Raw genomic sequence first — 22982 nt, 5'->3', positions numbered from 1 at the left:
TACATCTATCCTTCTAAATTGCTTAGTTTGTGATGGAGAGTTAATGAACTTTTTTCATTCTAAGAGTTGACATCCTCTTGCGAATTAGCAAATTTTGAACTGTAATTAAGAGTGTGCTCAGTGCAGCTTTGTGGAAATGAATGTCTTTATTTTCTCATCTGGACTCTTTTTAAAGCCTCCGTTGCCTCACTATTTATTGACCCTTTTCTCAAACCCCCCGTTTGTCCAACACACAATCAACGCACACCACATAAAGTATGTCCGAGACCACATAGAATATCCGTTTTGTTTTTTACAATCTTGGAAATAAACCAAGTTTTAGGATTTTGAAATAATAAAACAAATTTAAGTTACTTCAAACCTTTGCTTCAAAACTACTCCAAAGAATTTGTGGAGTCCGGGCTGGCTTGAGTGCATGCTGCCATTAAAGCAAAAGGCTTTTCACTGGTGGCCTCAGACCTTTGGACCCCACTGTAGACACTTGCATGTCTACACACACCCACACATGCACGCACACTCAAGCATTTGCACTCACCCACACTCATGTACACACACACACATACATGGCTCAGGCCGTAAGAGCAGTCGTCTGGCAGTCGGAGGGTTGCCGGTTCGATCCCCCGCCCGGGCTGTGTCGAGGTGTCCCTGAGCAAGACACCTAATCCCCAAATGCTCCTGACGAGCTGGTCGGGGCCTTGCATGGCAGCCAGTCGCTGTCGGTGTGTGAGTGTGTGTATGAATGGGTGAATGGAGAAGCATCAATTGTACAGTGCTTTGGATAAAGGCGCTATATAAATGCCTGCCATTTACCATTTACACACACCACATACCCACATGCATATATACACACACACCACATACTGACATGCATATATACACACATGCACACACACGCACACCACGTATACACATTCACACACACAAGCATGCACACACACATATACACATGCATATCATGCACACACACATGCACACACATACTTTCACACAACAGGTGCACATACACGCACCCAAGCACACACACACATATGGTGTTACACATACATTCAACGAGCACTTTATTAGGAACTTTTTCACTTTACTACACCTACTTATTCAAGCGATTCTCTATTCAGCCAATTGTGTGGTAGCAGTGCAATGCATACAATCAGGTAGATATGGGTCAGGAGCTTCAGTTAATGTTCACATCAACTGTAAGAATGGGGAAAAATTTGGTCTAAGTGATATGACTGTGGAATAGTTGTTGGTGGCCGACAGGGTGGTTTGAATATCTCAGAAACTGCTGATCTCCTGGGATTTTCACACACACTAGTCTCTAGAGTTTGCATTGGTTAATTGCCATGCCTTAGATGATCAGAGATCAGCATGGGGAGGTGGTCATAATGTTTTGGCCATCGGTGTACTTCCTGAAACAACAGCCCTGTCCTCCTTCAACCAATGAGAATGTATGAGAGCAGTAGGCCTTACAATTTCACTGGTCAAACCAACAACCTACTCTCATTGCATTAGCAAGGAGACGAGAACGAGAACACAGATATGTTTGTGAGAGCGAGGGATCAATTAGAATATGCGCATCCAAGTGAGAGAACAGCACGAGGAATCTCCTTGAAAGCTGACGGAGTCATACCTGCACAAACCCTCTAGTTCCTTTTTCATAGCTCCCTTTCCACTTTAATCTCTGGCTTTTTTCCCTCAGTATAAGTCACATTATTACTGATGTTGTCCCATGCCTCTGACTCAACCGTCCCACCTGAACAGCTTCTATACAAATTTATCCCCAACTCATCCCATTAAAAAGAAGCAGCAAGTATTCAGGTTGAGGTGAGCAAAATGGTGCCTTTTTCACATGGAAAACTATTTATAATGCACCTCGCTACTGTGGGGATCACAAGCCCCTTTGTTTCTGCTGAAATCTCACTGCTGCCAGTTGTCACTTCCTCTTGTCTGAAATTGGATAATGGATGGTTTGAGGACAGGAAAAGCTGGCAGTATAATCATCAACTTTGCTCGAGGTTGAAGTGTCATGCACTGGAAGTTTCTGGGCAGCAGAGCTGGCCGAAAGCCAAGCATTTTGCGAAGGTCACGTCAGGCTTTGATCTCAACTGTAATGAGCCTGCCGGTTGTTCAGGATAATTGAGGTGAAAAACAAAGAGCCGCAAAACGGTGAGTGACAAATGTCAAGGACATACAGTATGGTGCGAGAAGCAGGAATGTCACCTACAGCATAAAACCATACAGACATGTTTCAGCTTTCACATGAATAAGGGATGTCTGTTTTCATGTAACAATATGTTCATAGTGTGCTTGAGTATAGCATGCTCTACAAAACATATGTAAAGCCCTCTATCAATTCTATTGCTACTTAACATAAAGCATGTACACTACAATACTGAAATGAGCATAACATACATTTGAATGCATACTTCTTCATATACTTCATATATTCATATTTTAAAAAATGCCAAAAACAAATTATATGATTAACCATATCCACTTGTGATTGAGTCGTCAACATCTCAAATTATTGTTGTGTTCATATTTATATCATACAAAAAACTGTGACATAATAAAACCACAAAAGGGCAATGCCAGATTGTTAAAAAGACTCTGCTAGCGATAACTGCAGTTTAGATGCTTATCAGCCTCTCTTTTGCCAAGCAGGGCAATAAAACTCCAGCTTCTCCCTTGCCATGCTCAAGGTTTACAACCACAGACTCACCACAGACTCAGGCAATAAAAGGCATATTATAACAACCCTTGATACCATTTCTCTATGTCAAAAAATCATGTTCCAATGTAAGAACAAAAATATACAATTCAGAAGTTGCATGAATAAACACATAGTTTATTTCACATCCGGCCAACATAATTTCGGCCATGCTTTATAAAAACATACTCTCATGTGAATAAAACACATGTGAAGGTTAACTTTCTTTACATCATATACAAAATATGTTTTAAACCTTGTGTTGTCTTAAGGGTCAGTAATGACCCACCACTATGTTTAACAGCAGATAAAATGCCCTAAATTATCTTTTTTCAAATTTGATGATGACAGTGATGAGTGACAGGTTTTTTCTTCATGCAAAATATTTATTTAGTGAAGGCGGGTCATTTTTTACTCTTGGGACAAGGTGAGTATACAGAATGTTAAGACTACATAAAGGTTAATAGAAAAATAAGCTTTTCTAATCTTTCATGTGCCTAGACAAAAAGATATGCAGATGTTTTGTATTTGGAGTGATTTGGGGACATTTGAGGACATCTGGGAAAAACTCATTTGATTGCCTGTTGATATGTTTACCATATTTTGTAAACAAGTTGACATCAAGTTTGTGCTCTGACATCAATTTTTTCTGTCTCAAATTTCTGAATGGTTCAAGCCTCTTCTTTCATTTAAGTCTTTAACCATGTGTGCAATAAATCATTTTTCAGATATTGACCCTTTTATAAGCCTAGTAAAAAATTGGTGGAAATTGCCCTCTAGGATGGGGAAAAGTGGGAAGGGTCTTTTTACATCATAAAAAATATGATGTACAATAATCACAATAATACTATTTGTACTTGTATACGCATATGTTCATTGTGGTCCATTGATTTCTGTTTTTGTCAAATACCCAACCCCCCATCAACAAGTGAAACACATTCCACTATTTCACATGCTATTTATTATCACATGCTATTGATATAAAATGGCGTCACTGAAATTGCCCTCTATTGTGAACTCAACGGTGCTTTCACTGTGTTCCGAGATGAAATATCTAGGCATACCGCCTCATCTGTCTGACACATTGGAGGTAGTGTCAGGCTTGGCAATGTATGGCTGCCACTGGAACTGGCTCACTTGTTGTTCAGTGATGATGTCACTGCTGACAGCAGCATCAGGATGAATGCCGAGGTATGCAGAAACATCTTATCTGCTCAAGTCAATCTCCTGCTATCAATCCAATTGAGCATGCGATTCACTTGCTGAAGACCAGACTGAAGGCAAATTGCCCCCCAAAAAAGCAGGAGCTGAAAAGGACTGCAGTACATGCCTTAGTAGAGCATCACCAGGGAAGATACCCAGCATCTAGTGATGACCATGGGTTGTCGACATCAGCCAGTCATTGATTGCAAAGTATTTGCAACGGAATATTGAACGTGTTGACTTTTTTTACCCAGTTAGTCCAATTAATTTTGATCGCCTAAATTGGGAGGGGGGGGGAGGGTACAGCTGATGTCTGTACTGACTACACATGGCAGTGGACTACTCTCCAAACTTCTTGCCAGAGGGACGGTAAAAAAAAAAAGAATTTACCATGTTCAGAAAACTTTTGGATAGTCATCATTTTGACGCAAAAGTTGTCAAATCATCCCCTTAATCAACAGTATGCCATTGTTAGTTTTGCATTCTGTGGTTTAAAAAAATGAGCAAAAATAATCAGAAATATATTCCCTAATGTAAAATGAAGCTGTGTATCACAGTCCTGTGATGTTCCACTAGATCTACGGTATTAATATTTTCTGTCTGCCCATGGATTTCAGCAGGTGGTTTAGATTTTGAAATGTGTGCACAATACCACAATCATAGAAACAGTATATCTTGAACAAAAATGTTTTCAATGTAAAAATTGTCAAATGCACAAAATATATATTTTCAATCAGTAAAACAAACACAATTCCACAACCAGTGTACTAAAGTATTAATATTAAAATGATTCAGTTACAGCCAAAATCTACCAGTACCGTTCACATAAAATAAACCACAACCCAAAACTATGAAAACCTTGTATCTGACATTCATTTAAGGAATTTGCATTTCCTATCTAAAAGGACAGTTTCTATCACATTCAAAAGCTCATAGTATGGAACGTTTTTTATGTATTTTCAGGCTTTTATCCAATAATAGGTATCCTAATATGATAAAGGCCTTTTAAAATGAATTTCTGCCATCAAGTTTAGTGAGTTTGCATGGTCTTTACTTTGTAAAGTTAAATAAAGCAGAGAGGACATATTTTCTTATTTTTAATAGAGACCTGATTTTTATTTTGTTTAGAGGCTTACAATGTGTGTATGCACATTCAGAAGTTCTTCTTTTCAAAACTGTTTCCAAACATGTTTTTCTTCTTAAAAACTAGTTATGTAATCACAATCAATGTCTTTTTGAACCTGTGTGGGGTATTACATAAAAAAGAAAAAAGGCAAGCAGCGGATAGTGTGTTTTAATATTATTGAATTTCTGTTTAAACATTTGTTCATTTGCAGCAGTAATGTTTTTTTTTTTTATGATGTGAAATATATTTCTGTGTTTATACTTTTTATTAAAAGTCTGTTTCTCCCTTACAGGTATCCCTAGTAATCTTGGACCTGTTAGTAAGTAAATCAACTAACCTAATACATACAAATGCCAGTTTTGCTTTGCCATAAACACCTTTGCATTGAAAGCTCATTTCTGATTTGTATTATTTTTAGTCCCTTTTGCGAATCTAAATCCATTTAAATAATATAAAATTTTAGTGACTCATGAAATATTTACATTAATAGTTGGTGCTCATTATGATGTAATCTAATTCCATTGTGCTGGGAAGGTCATGCAATTATAAAAATCACAGTAAAGTCCAGCATAATGATCTCCTCCCAGCATCCCCTGGGGTATTCTATGTACAGTTACAGCAGCTATGAGGATTAATCAAAAGAGAGGCACTTAAATGAAAAGAGAATTAGAAGTCAAATCTTAAATTTCCCACAAAATACTACTCCCAGTTTCATCACAAAAATGTAAAGCTAATGTTAAGCTAAAGCTAACCAGTAAATGAAGCCAGTAATTTGGTATTTAACGACTGTTACATTACAATTCTATGCTATACAGTCATTGTTACATTGCTTAAATGACTTAACATTACATAAACACATAGAACTTGATCATGTTAATTGCATTATTCAAATATAGTCCAGTTCACTGTAAAATATATAGTAATTTAGTATAATTACATAATTGTATTTTTTCCAATTTAATTAATTTCAACATACAGTAGTAATATGGCATGTAGACTGATATGTACACAGATCAGCGATACATTAACATTTGGCTGTAATATCAGAATGCATATAAGCCTTAATGAGATAAAATACACATCGCTACAATATTATTTAATGGGTGTTATTGGAAATTTAAGGATGATTTCTGGCTGTTTACATTATACATGTATTTTGCATATTTCAAAAGCAATGTAGGCCTGTGTCTCTAAGGTGTGATCTGTAGTGTAGTGCAAATATTCCTTGAATTTATGTCATTCAAATATCTTTTTTTTTTTATAACTTTTTAATTAGTTATAAATAATGACACCACCTCCAGTATCTTCAGAAAGCATCTTGAAATGATTACTCCAATTCAATAAAGGAATCAGAACTAGTCTCTTGGTGTTGTCAGGCATGATAGATAGTGGGTTTTTTTACTTGAGAAATTCAGAAATGAGTATCATGTGAAAGTGAGCCTTTAGAACCTTGTTGCTGCTTTGTGTGCATGGATCGCTGCTTCTCACACTTTCCGCATGCTTCTCCCACGAACAAACACGCTCATCTCCGTCACTTCTTTTAATTAAGCAATGGCTGCTGTTCAATTCAAAATGTGGAATCTGAAATATTTTCTATTTCATCTTTTGTGCAGAAAGGACATGCTTGCACTCAGTCGACACAGCTGTTGATGCAGAAATGCTATAGTATGAATGATTTTGTAGGTTTCAAGGACGCTGACATAAAAAAATTAACGAATATGACTAATGTCCTGTGTTTGGACTGTTTGGATGATGTCAATTTTAAAAATCAATAGAATAAAATGTGTACAACTACATTCAGTTATATAGGGTACTATACAATGTCAATGGAACTATTCATGGAATCTAAAACTCTGACTGGTGCACTGTAAACAAATCAAGCACCACGGTTGCTATGCTTTTGTTTGAAGGCAACTGAAACATTTATGGAACTTTTTCCATCTTTATTTAAGTTTGAATAGCCATTCGGACAAAATGTATGCAAAATGCATTTTACATGTGTTAGAGTGCTGGAGTGTAAAATGTTCCGAGGTGGGTTTCCTGAAAGCCTCTTAATGCTAAGAACCTCTTTAAATGCCTCTTTCGATCACTCTTCATATAGCGTGGTTTCCCAAACATTCGTAATTAAATAAAAAAATTTTTTCACTCTTACTGTACGTGAGTGGTCAAGAAGCAAAGAAGCTCTTCAAGAACTGGCTTGTAGCTATCCACTCCTGCAAACCCATAGCCTCCAATAGTGTAGTAACCTCATAGTATATTCTTTCTCATGTAGCCTATATTGAGAGTAAATATTGTAAAAATATTTACCCATAAAATAAAAACTGCATTTGAATATCATTTGGAATGACAGTGTATGAAATTGATTATTTAATTATTTAGCCTATTATTCATGGAATCTTTTGCTTATTATTAGTTTTTATTTGGTATTATATTTAGTTTAAAAAGACATTCTGAATCAAAATGGTTATAGTTTAATAATGATACATTTTGACTACTTCATGCTTCAGTGTGGATTAGCCAAAACATGTGACTTGAAAACTCAACACCAAGATTTATCCACTACGCAAAGATCTTTAAGTTCCTTATAAAAGCTTATCTAACGAGTAATGAGTGACATGCAACCTCAAGATCGATTCATCAACTACTCTGCTTTCGCAGGAAGGCACTTTTCAATGGCCCTCTTTGTTAAGGTCCTCTTAAGAGTTCGTCTAACAACTGTGTTTGGGAAACCCACGTAGCGAGACAATGTTTGTTCCTGAAGAAATTTGTAAATCCTGTAAAGATCCAATGTTATCTGGAAACCCACCCCTGATAGAGTACATTTTTCTCCGCTATTGAACTTATATAATCTTGCTTAAGGTTACATGTATTAAAGAGTACATGTATTCTTTGCCAGATTTTTTTACATAACTGCAGCAAAGCTGATATGTTGACACATTGCTCAGTTTATGTGATATCTGAGTTGTTTGCTATTTGAATTTCCTCTTCTTCGAACATGTGTATGACTATGATGTGTGTCCTTTCTGTCTTTCCAAAAAAATGGAATAGGAACAGATTCCCACTGAGTTGGTTGCTGTACTCTAACACAATAACATGTGATTCATGTGGCAGTGATTCTAGTATTTATGTGAATACATATAAACACATGAATACAATACTGCAGGAGCTTGAACTGAGAACCATACAATGCATTGTAACCATTGTACACAAAAATGGAGAAGAAAGATAAAACTGGTATTACAGGTGTTGATCCTGCCATAGGAGGATGTGTGCAGCATTAATGCAAGTTTAATTAAATAATCAGGGTGCATTTCCTTCGTAATATTAAATGTATTTGAAATATATAGTAATAAGCAGAGGCCAATTCATGTCATATTACATGTATTGCCCTTTCAGTTTCAGTCAGCTGCATGCATTATACGAATGCCTGTCTGTGAAGACAGAAAATCCCCCAACCAATTTCAAAAGGATGAATGCATTAGGCCCTCATTGCGGCATTCTGTTGAAGTAATATCAACACATTCTCAACATCTATATTAGAACAACTCTGTATTTTTGTACAAATGTTCGATAGAAAAACAATGCAGCATTTCTGGTTTTGCCCAAGCAAAAATTGCCTGCCATGGCAGAGTATTACTAAAATCCTGCACCAATCATACAACATTTTGAATTCAGTGAGGAAGCAGCATGCAAGCTATTGAAAGCTATTGTGCTTTGCTTGGGGGAGGAGGAAATTGGGATGAGGTACAGTACATGTCAATTTGGCCTGATATAGAAAGCTCCATCTCCCATTTCCATAAAAGAAATGCAATATTGTGCATCATTATGTGGCCTGCATTCCAGACTCTCCTGTTATTACTGCTATTCTTGATCTAGAAATAGACTGTAATCATAAACAAATGAAGGCTTTGAGTTTGAAGGCAAATATGTGTGTCATAAAAATGCAATATTTTTAGCTGCCCATTGTTGCCATTACCCAGTATTGTAAGCATTCTGGGATTTTTTTGTTCGAAAGCATTGCATGGTAAACCAGCTCATTTCAGGATATCTCAAACATAGATTTAGTCAACAGCATAAGTAAGAGATGAAATGGCCCCATTACATACAATTTCTGTTTGGGCAGACATCTATCACACACAAGTGTGTGTGATTTGTGTCCTTCCAAAAAGCACAATGGTAGGCACTCTAAGGAACCACGATAGTGCATGGCTATTATTGATATTGCTATTGATAAAATTTCCAGCTTTACACGAACTGCACTGATGCATGTGCAATTGCTGAATGGGGCAAGTAATTGTACTGTCTTACAATCAATTGGAACCAGGCAATCAATAAATTGCAAGTATCTTATTAATTCACTAACCCCTTCAACCAATGTTAGTCTGCAATTCAGTACTTTCCTACGAACAAAATTTGCCCATTTGGACCAATTAAGGTCATGATGGTTGAAGCTTCATGCCCAATAGCTTCAGTGGAAGACATTTTTCTTATCAGATATGGAGCTTGGTGGTCATACATATGCACACAATAGCATTATGAACCAGCAAACCTAAAGATCTGTGAAGATTGCACATCTACCAGCCAATCCTCACACAACTTTGTCTGACATAGTGAGTGGACTTAATAACTCCTAATCTCTCCCCTGATTCCATGCAGTTCGGCCGAATGTTTCATCTCTAGGGGTTGCAAACCGAAATCAAGGTAGGCTGCTTGAAATGGGAACAGAATTGTTTTTTTTGTTTTATTTTTTTTTAGAGTAATGACCATCATAATAACAATCATACTTTTGGCATAATGCCAAAAGGCCAAAATGACCAGCCAAAAGCTGAGCATTTTTGTGTGCAAGCGAAATAAGGAAAAAAAACTTGATAACCACTTCAAAAATTGACAAACTTTTAAAAGGGTATAAAGGGTCTTTTTGATGCCCGCTGAGGAGAATGGAAAGCCCTTGTAGGTCTAGCCACAACAAAGTACAGGCAGTGTGTGGTGTGGCCCTGCAGGCATCCATCTCTCTCTCTCTCTCTCTCTCTGGGAGACTGCGGCGGTTTTTGATGAGCGTTTTCTGAGATTTCTCAGTGCTTTCGGCTGTCCCTTTCCATTTTAATTAGGCGCCACAGCGAGGCGCTTCGTTCGTGGAGGATTTTCTGCTACGTTCTGCTGTGAAGAAGAAAGGAGGCCGACAGGGAAGGGGAAGGGCGGGGTGATTCTGGGGGGGGGGGGTTCCGCCGATTGATTTCCAGCGAACGTTAAGTTTCATTCCCTTGTGTAGGTAGACGCACGCTGACAGGGCCCCCTTGTTCGGGCCAAACGGGCGTCTCCCTAAAAGCCTGACGGGGAGGGCTGATGACACGTCGAGCGCTGGTCGGAATCATGTGGTTCAGTGAGTGGGCTGGGGAGAAGAACCCCATGGGGGTTAGAGTGGGAAAAGCTCCGGAGATGGCAGATGTACCGCGCAAGGCCAAACGGCAGCTGATGATAGCGGAGCTGCTGGTTCACTTTCGTTGCGGCTCTCATGGCTGGCTGGAGATTTTTTCGAATGAAGGATGCTTAGCAGTGAAATTGCAGGTGGCAGCAGCATATGGGGGCACTAAACTTGAGTTGCGGCTCCCATATGTTGGTCCGCATCATTGTCAGAGCAATAAGCAACATGCAAATGACAGTGATCATATGTGTATTTAAAAGTACTTTACAACATACACACTTCAATTCTCATTGCGTCATTCCGGAAGTATCTTTGACAGATGCTGATATTGCTTATATATTTTTATATATAAGCATCCACTCTGCCCCCTTGTGGTTGGGTCGTCGACATCTCAAGATTTTGTTGCATATTCAAATTTATATCATACAAAAAACTGTAACATAAAAAACGGTGATGCCAGATTGTTAAAAAGACTCTCCATTTAGATTCTTATGTTTCTTATTTGCAATGCGGGGCAATAAAACAGCAGGCTCCCCCATGCCATGTTAATGTTTTACAACCCTGACCTGGTTGCAGATTCAGACAATAAAAGGCATATTCTAACAATCCTTTTCCATTTCTCTACATCAAAAAATATTGTTCCAATATAAGAACGAAAATATACAATTCAAAAGTTGCTTGAATAAACACATTCTTTTTTTTCTTAGCCCCCTTTCATTCCACGTCTGACTGACATATTTCAGGTTTGGTAGAAATACAATTTGATACAGGCATATTTATGGAACCAAATATCCCACCTGGTTATGAAGCTACAATTGTTTTCTGACTAACATTGACTTTTATTTCATAATCTGTTGAGACATTTTTGAGAAAACAATGTTTTTGCTGGGACTATACCAAAGCAAATGCTGTCCTATTTGTTATTGTTGCGTAAGTGCATTGCTAGGTCATTTCAGTAGCGAACAAATCTAAATTATGGCACGGACATTTTAGAAATATCACTAATGAACATACAGACATGCGTAATTCCAGGATTTGGACTTGCTGTAGATGTAAACCTGTGATTGTACTGGCTAATGGGCTAACGAGGTCTGGTTAACGTAACTCTGAAGTTCTATTTTAAATGTGATACAGATAGAAAGTGTTAGGTTGAGTAATCATTGGAGAGCTTTTTGAACGCTTTATAAAAACATAGATATAAATTAATAAAACACACATGAAGTTTAATTATCTTTACATTGTATATAAAAAAATATATATCAATAGAAAAATGAGCTTATTCGATCATTCATGTGTCTAGACAAAAAGATATGCAGATGTTTGGAGAGATTTCGGGACACTTGAGTACATCTGGGTGCAGTTTTGGGAAAACAAGTTGAAATCAAGTTGTGCACAAATATAAAGTAGTTTTGGGTTGGTCCTTGACTTAGAAATTGAGATGTTCAGTGCTAAACTACTACTTTCTAATTACTTTTGTGTACACTGTATGTGCATGCTCTGACATAAATTTGTTCTGTCCTTTTATGAAATTTATGAATGGTACAAGCCTTGTTTTAATTTAAGTGTTCAACCATGTGTGTGCCATAAAAAGTATTTGAGATATTGACACTTATCAGGACAAGAGGGGGTATAAGACTAGTACAAAATGGGTGGAAATTGGGCAAAGTGGAAAGGGTTAAGGAACAGCAGAACATCCCCTATTATGGCATTTAGCACAGTGGTAAATGGGAATGGATTTTGAAGGTTGTCTTTTTTTAGTCACAAAATCTCTTGCATTGTTATGGCAAATAAAAAAGTGGCACATTTCAGCATCACAGTCTGTTATTATGACCATTAGAGTAGGGCTAGATCTACTCTTTCAGCAGTGTGCTTTGTCCTCAAAGCTATATCAAATTCAGGTCTCAATCTCACTTCATCTCATGGGTCAGGGTTGTGGCAAGGTCTAACATAAATGTGTAATAGTGTGCGATTCATAGTGTAATTGTGTCTGCTGTCACAATGGAGAACCCATTTTTGGCTGCCATATCCATGGACTTTTCTAAATTAAAACATTTCGAAAAAATTTTGAAAATGTTTTTAATCGGATCCATTACTCCCTTGGGTCCAAATATGCTTATTGCATGCTTACTATATCTATTATTAGATTTTTTTTTAAAATAGGAAAACATAAAATCAAATTACTCAGTACTATCAGGTGGAGCCAGCTCTCCTCAATTAGAGAAACTAGAAATACAACTCTTATTTTTGCACAAAATTGTGCACATTATGACTGTTATTCAATATTCATGGAAATATTGATCTATAACACGCACATTGTGCAGACGTTGTAGTGACAAAGTGTGCTTACTGGGTAGTGAATAAAATCTTTTTTTCTGAATTTAAATAATTACTTATTTCCATAACATGGTACAGAAGCTGCGTGTATACTTGCCAATCGATTATTCAGATAATTGACAAACTGATTGGATACAGGACAAGACCATTAATTAAGATATTTTCTACCTCCACGATGCTCAACTCAGGAGCCACCACTACTTCTCAGATAAACATGTAGCATCCAGCCTTCTGTGTTTATAGAAAATTCTCAATTTGACATAAGCCTTGCAGGTGTTGTATGTGCTTGTGGAAACGCTGACATACCTGTCTCAGATTCAATATGACACCTGCTTGAATGCTCCTGTCCAAACATGTTGGAGCAGTAATCTGTCAGCACTTCTTCGAATATAAAAAACAGGCTTGTACAAAGTTGGGGTTTTCAGATTAAAATGCAATGAAGCAAATATATCATTGTCCCTTAGCCAGTATGTGCAGTTTGTTGTAATAATGTCTCACACCTATAGAAACGGTTCACACACCTAACATTGTGATTTCAATTTTTATGCTTTCACAAATAATAAACATATAAATTCCATACCAAATGTTGTAAGTGGCATAAGCACTGTTTTCTAATGTCACAAATGAAACAGAAATATTTTATAGTATAACAGTATGTGAAAGCTCTACCTACAGTATGTGCTCTTATTTTTCATTTTCATTTTTAATCTGATAAATCAGACCAATAACAGGTAAAATCAGAAACCAAGCCCAAAGGTTTGCTTCATGCAATTTTCTAACTATGCAGTGATATTTTGTATGGCCTTTGTGATGTCATAAACCCTAAGGAAACCATAGCTATGTCGTATCAACTTTTTCTGCAGAAGCATGTGCTACGTTTACATATTATATCATTACATTACATTATCAGACCTCACCTTACAGAATCTTAACAACGTTTCTCACTTAATTCAAATTGCATTACCTCTCATTAAAACACTACCAAAATTAAATCACTGTGTTCAAAAGCAGTCACAACACGGTATGTTCTCTCTTGAAACAAGATCCCCAGCTACCGAGCAAAAGATAGAGCTGTCAAATACCTCTCTTAGCCCTAAGAACTGTCTGCCATGACAGCTTTGAGAATCAATGAAAAACTCACACTCCGCGACAAAGGTGGTGATTCATATATATCTGTAAGAAGGTGCCAGGCCAGGGGCACATCTTTTATCAAGTCTCATCACAGGTCATGACATCCCTATATGGTAATGACACTTATTACACTGTTACAAAAGTTTAGTGTGACTTTGCAGGTAATTGTATGTGCAACAACATTTTTAACAACTATTTTTAGTTATGCGGCTTACAAGGAACAAGAACTAGGGACGCCTACTATGTAATCGGTACCTGATTGTAGACTGCGGTTCATTGGTTTTTGCCGATTTAAGAACAAATCTGTTCATACGCATGGTTCTTGCATGAGGCCCATAATAATAATAATAATAATAATAATAATAAGATGAAGCAGAAGAAGAAGAAGAAGAAGAAGAGTAAAACAATATACATTTATGTCAGAACTTGCAGAATCTTTGAGTACTAGTAGTGAAGAGGAAAACTCATCTTAACCACCACAAATGTGCAAAACTCCCCTGGGAGATTCACAGCTGCCATTTTTCACCAGAATGCTCAGCACACCACAACAGCTGAGGTGAAGAGAGAGGGAATTATTGAGAAGGCCAGAGGATGAGAGCCAGGTTTGGAAATGTGCCCGGAACAACAGGCGGCCACCTACGCTTTACATTAATTGCCAAAGCCTCTTTAAAGAAAGACAAATGAAAGACAACGGCCTGGATTCATTCAGCACCTGTCTTAACTCGTATTAACAAATGCAACTGTCTGTTTTTTCAATACAATAGCTTCACAAGCTAATTCAGGTGATTCCGGAATTTTCCAGTGTTTTGTGGCGTACCGAATCAACACCTGCATGTCAAAGTGAGACTGTGTTAAAATGTTGATTGGATCCGGGTAAGAGTCTTATTTATCTGCAACAAATCCTTTTCTAGATTAATCATTTTGTGCACTTGTGCATTTGTAACCCCCATGTTGGCAAGTGTTTGTGGTCAATTCTACATATTTCAGATACGGTACCTTCAGTTGTATGCTGTATTTCTTAAAATAACAGTTTCTTATAACCAGTTTTATAAATGACATGATGTTGGTCTATAATATGTCACTAACTAAAAGTGTTGGCGGATAAGATGATTGAATCTTGTATTCAATACAATTACCTATAAGGATGAATCATATTAAAATATATATATATATATATATATATATATATATATATATATATATATATATACACACTTTACCATGTTTTTCACAGCACATATTAAATCTATTATATCAATTCTCAAGAGAATCATAGAGAAAAGAGCAAAATGCAGTTTTACTGCATAGTATGTCATACGATAAACTAGGATTAATTAAAATGACCACATTTATAATCACAGCCCAAACTACAACTTTCCTCACAGAAACAAGAGTAGTTTTGAGTAAAGTACTTTCATTGTTTTCCCTGTACATCTGTATAAATTCAATAAGCAAACTGAACAGGAAAGAGCCTGCCATTGGGGGTGACTATGAGACTTCTGTAAGTTTAATTCTTACTGTTTGCAATGATCCCGCACGCTGCATCTCTCTATGTACACTATGAGTAATTTTTAAAAGATTGTCACCAATACAATAATAATAATTAAAACAATCTCAAAAATAGAATAATCATAGGCAATGGTAGGGTTTGAAAACAGTGGATGCAATGGGGAGAGAGAGAGTACACTCTCACACACATCCTGGAACCTACATTAGCATTTGTAGCATCACTGCCTACTGTTGCTTTCGTAGCATGATCAGTCATTTTGATCATTTTATTTAGCCTTTTAGCCATAGCAGAACATTGCACTATGCAGACTAAAGACTAAAGTAAGCCCAACACAATGTGACAGTCGGTAGTTAAGAGGTCACGTATGTGAACAACACAGTCAAATAAATTGAGAAATTCTTAACAACTGAATTAAAACACACCAAACTATGTGTGCTACTGGATAGCACCAAGATAAAAGTTAAAACCACAATTTATTATCTTAATATCTTTATCCCACCAGTTGGAGGTGCAATGCTGCCCTTGCACGGCCTGTGCAGAAGCCTATGAGGGTCATTAAAAATAATTGTTTTATTGTGCAATTTTCACCAGTTGCTATTCAAGGACTATCAATCTGAAGGCCTTCAGTTTGTCTTTGATATTGCTAAATCCTCCAAGTAAGAAAATACATTGGTTACATTGTATTTATCGTTCACAGTTTTTAAAATCTTTTTTTATCATTTTAATTCCTGTATTTATTTCTGTTTTTAATCATTTGTGGCTATTCTCATTGTAGACTGTGATCGCTCAGGTACGGTATTTCGTTCCTTTTCTGACACCCGTCTGTAATGGGAAGATAGTTACAGTAGTGCTTACTGGAACAAATTACGGAAAGACTGCATTTGCGAACTCTGTTTGATGATCAATCCAATATTTTGCAACAGTAATTATTAACATCAATACCATGTTTAAACCCTTGCGTAGTCTTAACATTCTGTATACTCCCCTTGTCCTAAGGGTAAAGAAATGACCCTCCTTCACTAAACCCCTAAAATAAAGCAGCTTAATTGAATATTAAACCCCAAATCTATTTTGCATGAAGAAACAACCTGTCACTCATCACAAACTTTGCCATCAAATTTCAAGTTGAAATAAAATCATCTAGGGTGTTTTCTCAGCTATTAAACATAGTGGCCGGTCATTTTTGACAACAAACAAGCAATGATTATTACAACTACCATGATGTGGTTACTACCAATATCACAGAGAGTCTATCTTGCATGTAAGAGAACTAAACTGCAGTTTCCATGCCACTACTGTATAGGCAAGCTGCATTTAGTGCATTAAATATCTCCTAGTATATCTTCCTCACTAAAATATCATCCGGTTGTGCTCAATGTCAAAGAGATGCTACGGTGATAGGTAGCCTGAAAATGAATGTTCAAGTATTTGGCTCAAGTTCAAATTCAAATAACGAAGAAAATCGCATATGCACCCGTTTTCCACTGGAAAGAACATCGCTCAGTTCAGTTTAATTAGCTATATCTTCAGGCCCGCATTTAGGGGTTTGGAGGCCCTGGGCTGATGCATAGAGAGTGGCACACTCCACCAATTCTGAGCATGAGATACAAAGTTGTATTGAGATTCACAATCACAATCGATTGACAATCATTAGTCCTTCAAAGCCAACTTATACCTATTGGATGTTGCCTTATAGGCTACTATACCACATATCACAGAAGTACTGTATCAGTCAGCACTCAATTATTATTCATTCACATTACTGTATTAGAAAATTTAGCAATATATTAAGATTAACACCATGTAGAACTCAGCGCTTTCAAATCACTGAACTTACTACGTTGGATCTTTTTCCTTGTTTTTATCCTTTGAAATTCCTCAATAATGTCTGTAAAGTCCAGCAGCCTGTTGTACCAGTATAACAGAAGTAAACTTAATTTAAACAGGTTGTACCAAATGATTTAGATCTGATGTAAAGTTAAGATACAACTTTTCACCTAACTTACTCCCTCCTACAGTAGATGTAAAGTAATTCCTTAAACTGTTGACATTGCGCATCAATTTGAAATATTTGGAAACTCAAATTCAATTCAATTCAGCAGAAATTCAGCACAGTATAAGCTAGCAGCACATTCTTTGCGATAGTCTATCGCATTTAAGTACTTTTAATTAAGCTTATCATGCTGTCATCTGACCATGTTCGGTGTGAGCTTGTAGTCCCTGTGCTATTTGCCTTGGTAACCAAACACTCACATGGGAAAACATGTATCAGGATTGGATAAAAGAGACTTTATTTGACGATTATCTTTGTGATTTTTCGTGCCATTCTCTGAAATCTCTAGAGAGTGTTGAGTGTGAAAATCCCAGAAGAGCAGTTTCTGAGATACTCAAACAACCCTGTCTGGAACGAACGTCTGGATCAGTCCACGGTCACACACATTTCTTCCCCATTCTGACATTTGGTCTGAAAAACAACTGAACCTCTTGACCATGTCTGCATGCTTTTATGTAGTTGCTGCCACGTGATTGGTTGATCAGATATTTGCATTAACAAGCTGATGTACAGTGAGTGTAAATAGCTTGTGGAAAATGTGGTTAGTCAATATGCAACATGTAAGTCAATAAGTGGTAAGGAAAAGGAAAATGTTTTCCCAATATGCACTTTAAAAAAAATATATATTAGGCCTCCATGAAAAACTAATGGAATAACCCTTTGAAAAAGATGATTTCAAAAACATTGTCCGTTCAATTCAGACCTGCTTTAATCTTCTTTTTTTGAGAAATAACTAGAAAATGTGTAGTGACTACTGTCAGAATCAAGAGGACTTAAGATTTAATTAACATTTCAATTAACACTTGCCCTTTGGCAGTTTTTTTTATTCAACAAACAAGGTGCATGTTTTTAATAAACATCTGTATCCTCTTGCTTAAATTTATTTGTAGTGATTTATTCAGTAATTTATGAAGTTTATTACATATTTTAAATTGACACCTGAGGTTTCACACTTTGAGACCGTGCCTCACACTCACACTGAAGCACTGTACTTTCTTGAGATAATTTACATTCAAGAGCTCAATATAGAAAAGACGTGTAATATCCTCCCAGCTGTCCTACCTCAGAGTAGTAGATGCAAAAAATCAGAACTATGAAAACTATTTTATTCCCTCAAGACCCCAACACATACACACACACACGCAGAGCGAGAGAGAGAGAGAGAGAGAGAGAGAGAGAGAGAATGTATGCCTTGCAAAAAATTTATTCATGAAAGCTGTGCTTGTATTATTGGTACGGATGTATAAAAGAGAAACCAATAGGAAGTGTATTGTGTACTTCATGAAACATTTCTCATTTTATTTTTTTCACTGAAACAAAAATGTCAGATTTCTTTTTTTCACTGAAACAAACATATGTCAGATTTCATTATTTAACTGAAACAAACATATGTCAACCAAGTTTTGCGAAAACAAAACCTGTACTGTCTCCCGCAGGGTTCGTTTACATATGTAAAACATGTTTTTTAGGATAATTTCATTACACTATGTCTTGCATTACATTACACTAGTCTGACGTTCTGTGAAGTTCTGCAAGACAGGATAGGGGATTATTCTATTAATCACAAAAAAATATGTTTAAGTGCAATGTTAGCATTTTCTGAAAGCCTTAAAACACAGGAAATGTAACGCTAACATCAGCCTGCTCTCCATCAAGGTGTATCAGCACAGATCGCTGACAACTGCTACAGCCATGTATAATGCTTACTATACATCAAACAACATATGCTCATCACTGATAAAGATTCAAACTTCTCAATGAATTCAAATCTTAGGGTAGTGTAAAGTGTACAATTTTGCATATTAAAATTAGAGGCAATATACGTATTCTGCACTTTTCTAAAGCATGCTTTATTCCCAATGTGTCCAATTTGGTATCCACATATCTTGTATCTTTCGCGGAACAGAATGTCTGGAACCACACACAGATTTATTAACTTTATTTCTCTCCACGATGCCTCCGTTTTATGCAAACCACCTTTCAGAAAATGGTGTAGTTAATTTGACACTATTGTTAGTAAGATTTCACTATCCATGAATTTGCAACAAATTGTGGTCTGAGAAATGTACAGTTACTACTGCTGAACCCAATACATTGCATCTTGTACACTTCATTGATTTGGAATATTTCTCTTGACATTTGATGGGCCACTTATCACCTCAAAATGCCAGTTTTACATTTGCAAGTTTAAAGCTAAGGTCAGGGGTAGTGCGGTGGATATTGGTAAAATGGAAGGTTGATGTGCACTTACTGACTGTATTTTAAAATGGAAGACCATAGGGAGTGCTCACTGGTGGAAGCAAATGGAGAACGTCAGCTCTCGGATATCCATGCATAAAATCTTTAGCCTTCGGTCTACCAAGCAATTACTGTCTGTCACAGAGACTGAAGTTGAATTTGATGTCCTCAATAAAGAGGCCCCAGACTATCCCTGATTATTCCACTGCTATTCTGCCAGACAATCTGTCCCATCACTTGACCATGTACTTTGCTCACTTAAGACCCAGTCCACCGCCCCTCCCAATTTTCCATAGTAAACCAAAAACAGGCAGCACCGTGCACTGTCACCATCACCAACAGCTAGCCGAATCTGCTGGTTCTCTGAGTTCATTTGAGGTTTTTGTTTGTTCATTTGTATTATGTCCTGTTTGCCTATGGGCAACTTTTCTGCTCCTAGGGAGAAGAAACTAGCCTGATACTAAATAAACTGCTTATCGGCCCAGTTTCAAACAAATAAAATGTATTTGTTTAACATAATTCTATTGTATATGGAATTTCAAGACACGGGATTTATCACTTGCTGCATTGTGTCCAAATGATTTATTCCTCTGAAGAAAAGACCCGGATAACAAATGGAAATCAAAGATTGTCGTCGTTAAAGGAAGGAGAGCAATGAAAATGGAATCATCTTGGGTTCCCAAATGTAAGCCATCGCTTGGGAATTAATCGCAGCCTTCATGATCGAGCGCTGAAAAAAAAATCAATTATTAATATGTGCTTATTACTTTGCATTTCAGCATGAAGTTTTCTTTCTCTGTAGTCGTTAGCCTATTCTTTATTTTCCCGCTGGCAGAGAATTGAACCGTCTATTAATCAGCCCCTCAATTAAAGCACAGCAAGGCAGCCGTAGTCAAATGATTTGCATGCATGCTGGGTAACTCATAAGGCGCTGTGTGTGACTGGGTAACTTTGACATTCTCATTGAGCTGAAAAGACTCTCACTATGGTGTGCCTACTTGTTGTCTTGTGTAACAGGCTTAGAACTCAAATTTAACCAAACTGCAATTCCGCATGTAACTTAAAATGACAAGGTTAAGTGGTTATTACCTTTTTTTTCCTCTTACTTGCACAGTATCATCAGCTCAGTGGTCACAGACTAACAAGAAACAACATTTACATCATTAAATGATAACTCATGAATGCTTGAAGACATTATTTAGGAAATGACAAACTTGAGGTCTCTTCCCAGTCTTCAGTGAAACTTTCCTGGGATACAACTTTTATGCATACTGAAATGACACTATTGCACATTTTATCGTGGTTTACTTTATGATACACTCCCAGCAGGCTTTGGGAATTAATCACAAGAACATGTCCCCTGTACGAAGGAAGGTACTCCAAACCCAGTACAGAAAATATTCACTGTTGAGTACCTGTAACATTTTTTTATTGTTATGCGTCATCTATTGCAATACACTTGTTTGTTTTATTTTAATTTGTGGTTTTTTATTTAGCTTCATGATAATGTAGCCTACATAATTTACTTTTCTGTTGCATGGGCAGTGCATTCGCCTTACTTCTGTTTATAAAGGGCACCTGCATCTGCTGTGAAAACAAGTCATCCCAAGTCATAATGAAGATGCATACCAAACAGTAGCTTGACATTTTATTTTATTTTCCTTGAACACCAAGGAAAGTGCATAATTTTACAAGCACCTTTTGACTTGAATAGCCTGATTAGGCAATTTAGTCCAACTGAACTACCTTAAGTGCCTTGGTGGTTTATATTTACTCACCAATTATTTGACTTGTTAGTACATTTTTGCAGGGAGGAGTACATCATTTGCAAACAAAAGACACTGTGTTTACACATAACACTTTGTAGAAAATGTGAAAATTTGCTAAACGTGTGTACAATGGGAGTTTCTTTCTGCTTCAACCTGCAGCCCGTGTGTGCGACAACCTGATGATGCGCTGTCAGAACGGAGGCGTGTGTCACAACAACCAGCGGTGCCACTGCGCCTCCGGCTTCACCGGACTGCTGTGCGAGAAGCCCAGGTGTGAGGGCGAGGCCGGGGGCTGCCCCGGCGCCAAATCGGGCCAGGACTCCCTCCTCCCACTGCCGCACCTCGTCGAAATACCGCTGCTGATGACCATCGCCATCTCTCTGCTCCGCCCGGCGCTTTGAGACCACACGCCAACCCAAAAAACACGGAACTGCCTTCGCCACTGTCGACAGCGGCGGAAAGGAACCTTAATATATCGAAATTACAAAAACAGACGTATTCAAATAAATAACTGAGCACTTGCATCATAAACGGGGGGCAGCTGAGCGCGAGGATTTTTGAACGTGGGGTCTGGGGGGGTTTTCAAGGACTTCTTCCTCCCGCTCGACGCCTGGACGGCGGTCGCCGGAACCGACAGCGATTTGAGAAACTGCCAGCAGCAGACCATTTTGGGGGTGGGGGGAGCCAGATGGCCGCGGGCCCGTTTGACCATAGCGCAACACAGGATCGCCCGGGTGGACGCTTAATTGAAAAGCACAAGCTTTTCTTTGCAGTCAGCGCGTTGTGGATAAACGGATATCTATCCCGGGGTGATCAGGCCTGTGTTGACCAGTCACTGCTTCATTACGCACCTCTTAATCCCCTGCTCCCCCTCGCCTGCTCCTTCCTTACCCCACTCCCTTCCCCCCTGCCAAACTCTTACCTGTGCTTCTGTGAACGTTCCTCTGTATCCCTTGTTGGTTGAAAGATTTTTTCGTCTGTTGTCAGTGGCACGTGTTATAATCCTTGCCCCGGAAAGCCAGCTAAATCACCGGTATTCCTGTAATATCTTAGAAGCATCTATGACGGTGCTCCTGCTAACCTAAACAAAAGGAGGAATTGGTATTTAAAGATACATGTATTTAATTTTTGTACAAAATATATTATTTTCATGACAGAGCAAAAAATTTATGAGTTAATGGGGGGGTTACGGGAGTTTTTTGTTTTATATTTTTGCCAGTTTGTGTAAAAAGGCAGCCTGATATATTTAATCCAGATCGAGGACGTCATATTGAAGAAATGTTTATTTTTTGTTCTTATTTGGCTGTGCAGTTTATTCCTTTTTGGCAACGTGCTGGCATCAAACAATATCAGTTTGCATATAAACTAAAGTGTAATAGGATTCCACCAAAGGACATTCTAATTGTTTTCTTGTTGCTTTAACACTGGAAAATGTAAGTGAATAAAAGAGGAAAATGAGTTTGGCATTTGTTTTTGATGACTCATTGCT

The 22982-nt window shown here is 37.6% G+C and overlaps 1 protein-coding gene across 3 annotated transcripts in view; it reads left to right on the top strand.

Moving 5' to 3' along the window:
* The window catches only part of LOC133129246 (netrin-G1), an 84647-nt gene extending 62607 nt beyond the window's left edge, over nt 1–22040 (top strand). For 2 of the 3 annotated variants that reach the window (XM_061243203.1, XM_061243205.1), the window contains exons 5-7: nt 5329–5355; nt 9693–9737; nt 21653–22040. In XM_061243203.1, coding sequence (XP_061099187.1) covers nt 5329–5355; nt 9693–9737; nt 21653–21894 — 314 coding nt within the window. In that variant the 3' untranslated portion in view covers nt 21895–22040. The remainder of the gene's footprint in view (nt 1–5328; nt 5356–9692; nt 9738–21652) is intronic. The other variant, XM_061243206.1, reaches the window with a different exon arrangement.
* Nucleotides 22041–22982: the final 942 nt, after the last annotated feature.

This window comes from Conger conger, chromosome 5 (assembly GCF_963514075.1).
Source record: "Conger conger chromosome 5, fConCon1.1, whole genome shotgun sequence".
Lineage (NCBI taxonomy): Eukaryota > Metazoa > Chordata > Actinopteri > Anguilliformes > Congridae > Conger > Conger conger.
This window is presented reverse-complemented; position numbering and strand designations above follow the sequence as displayed.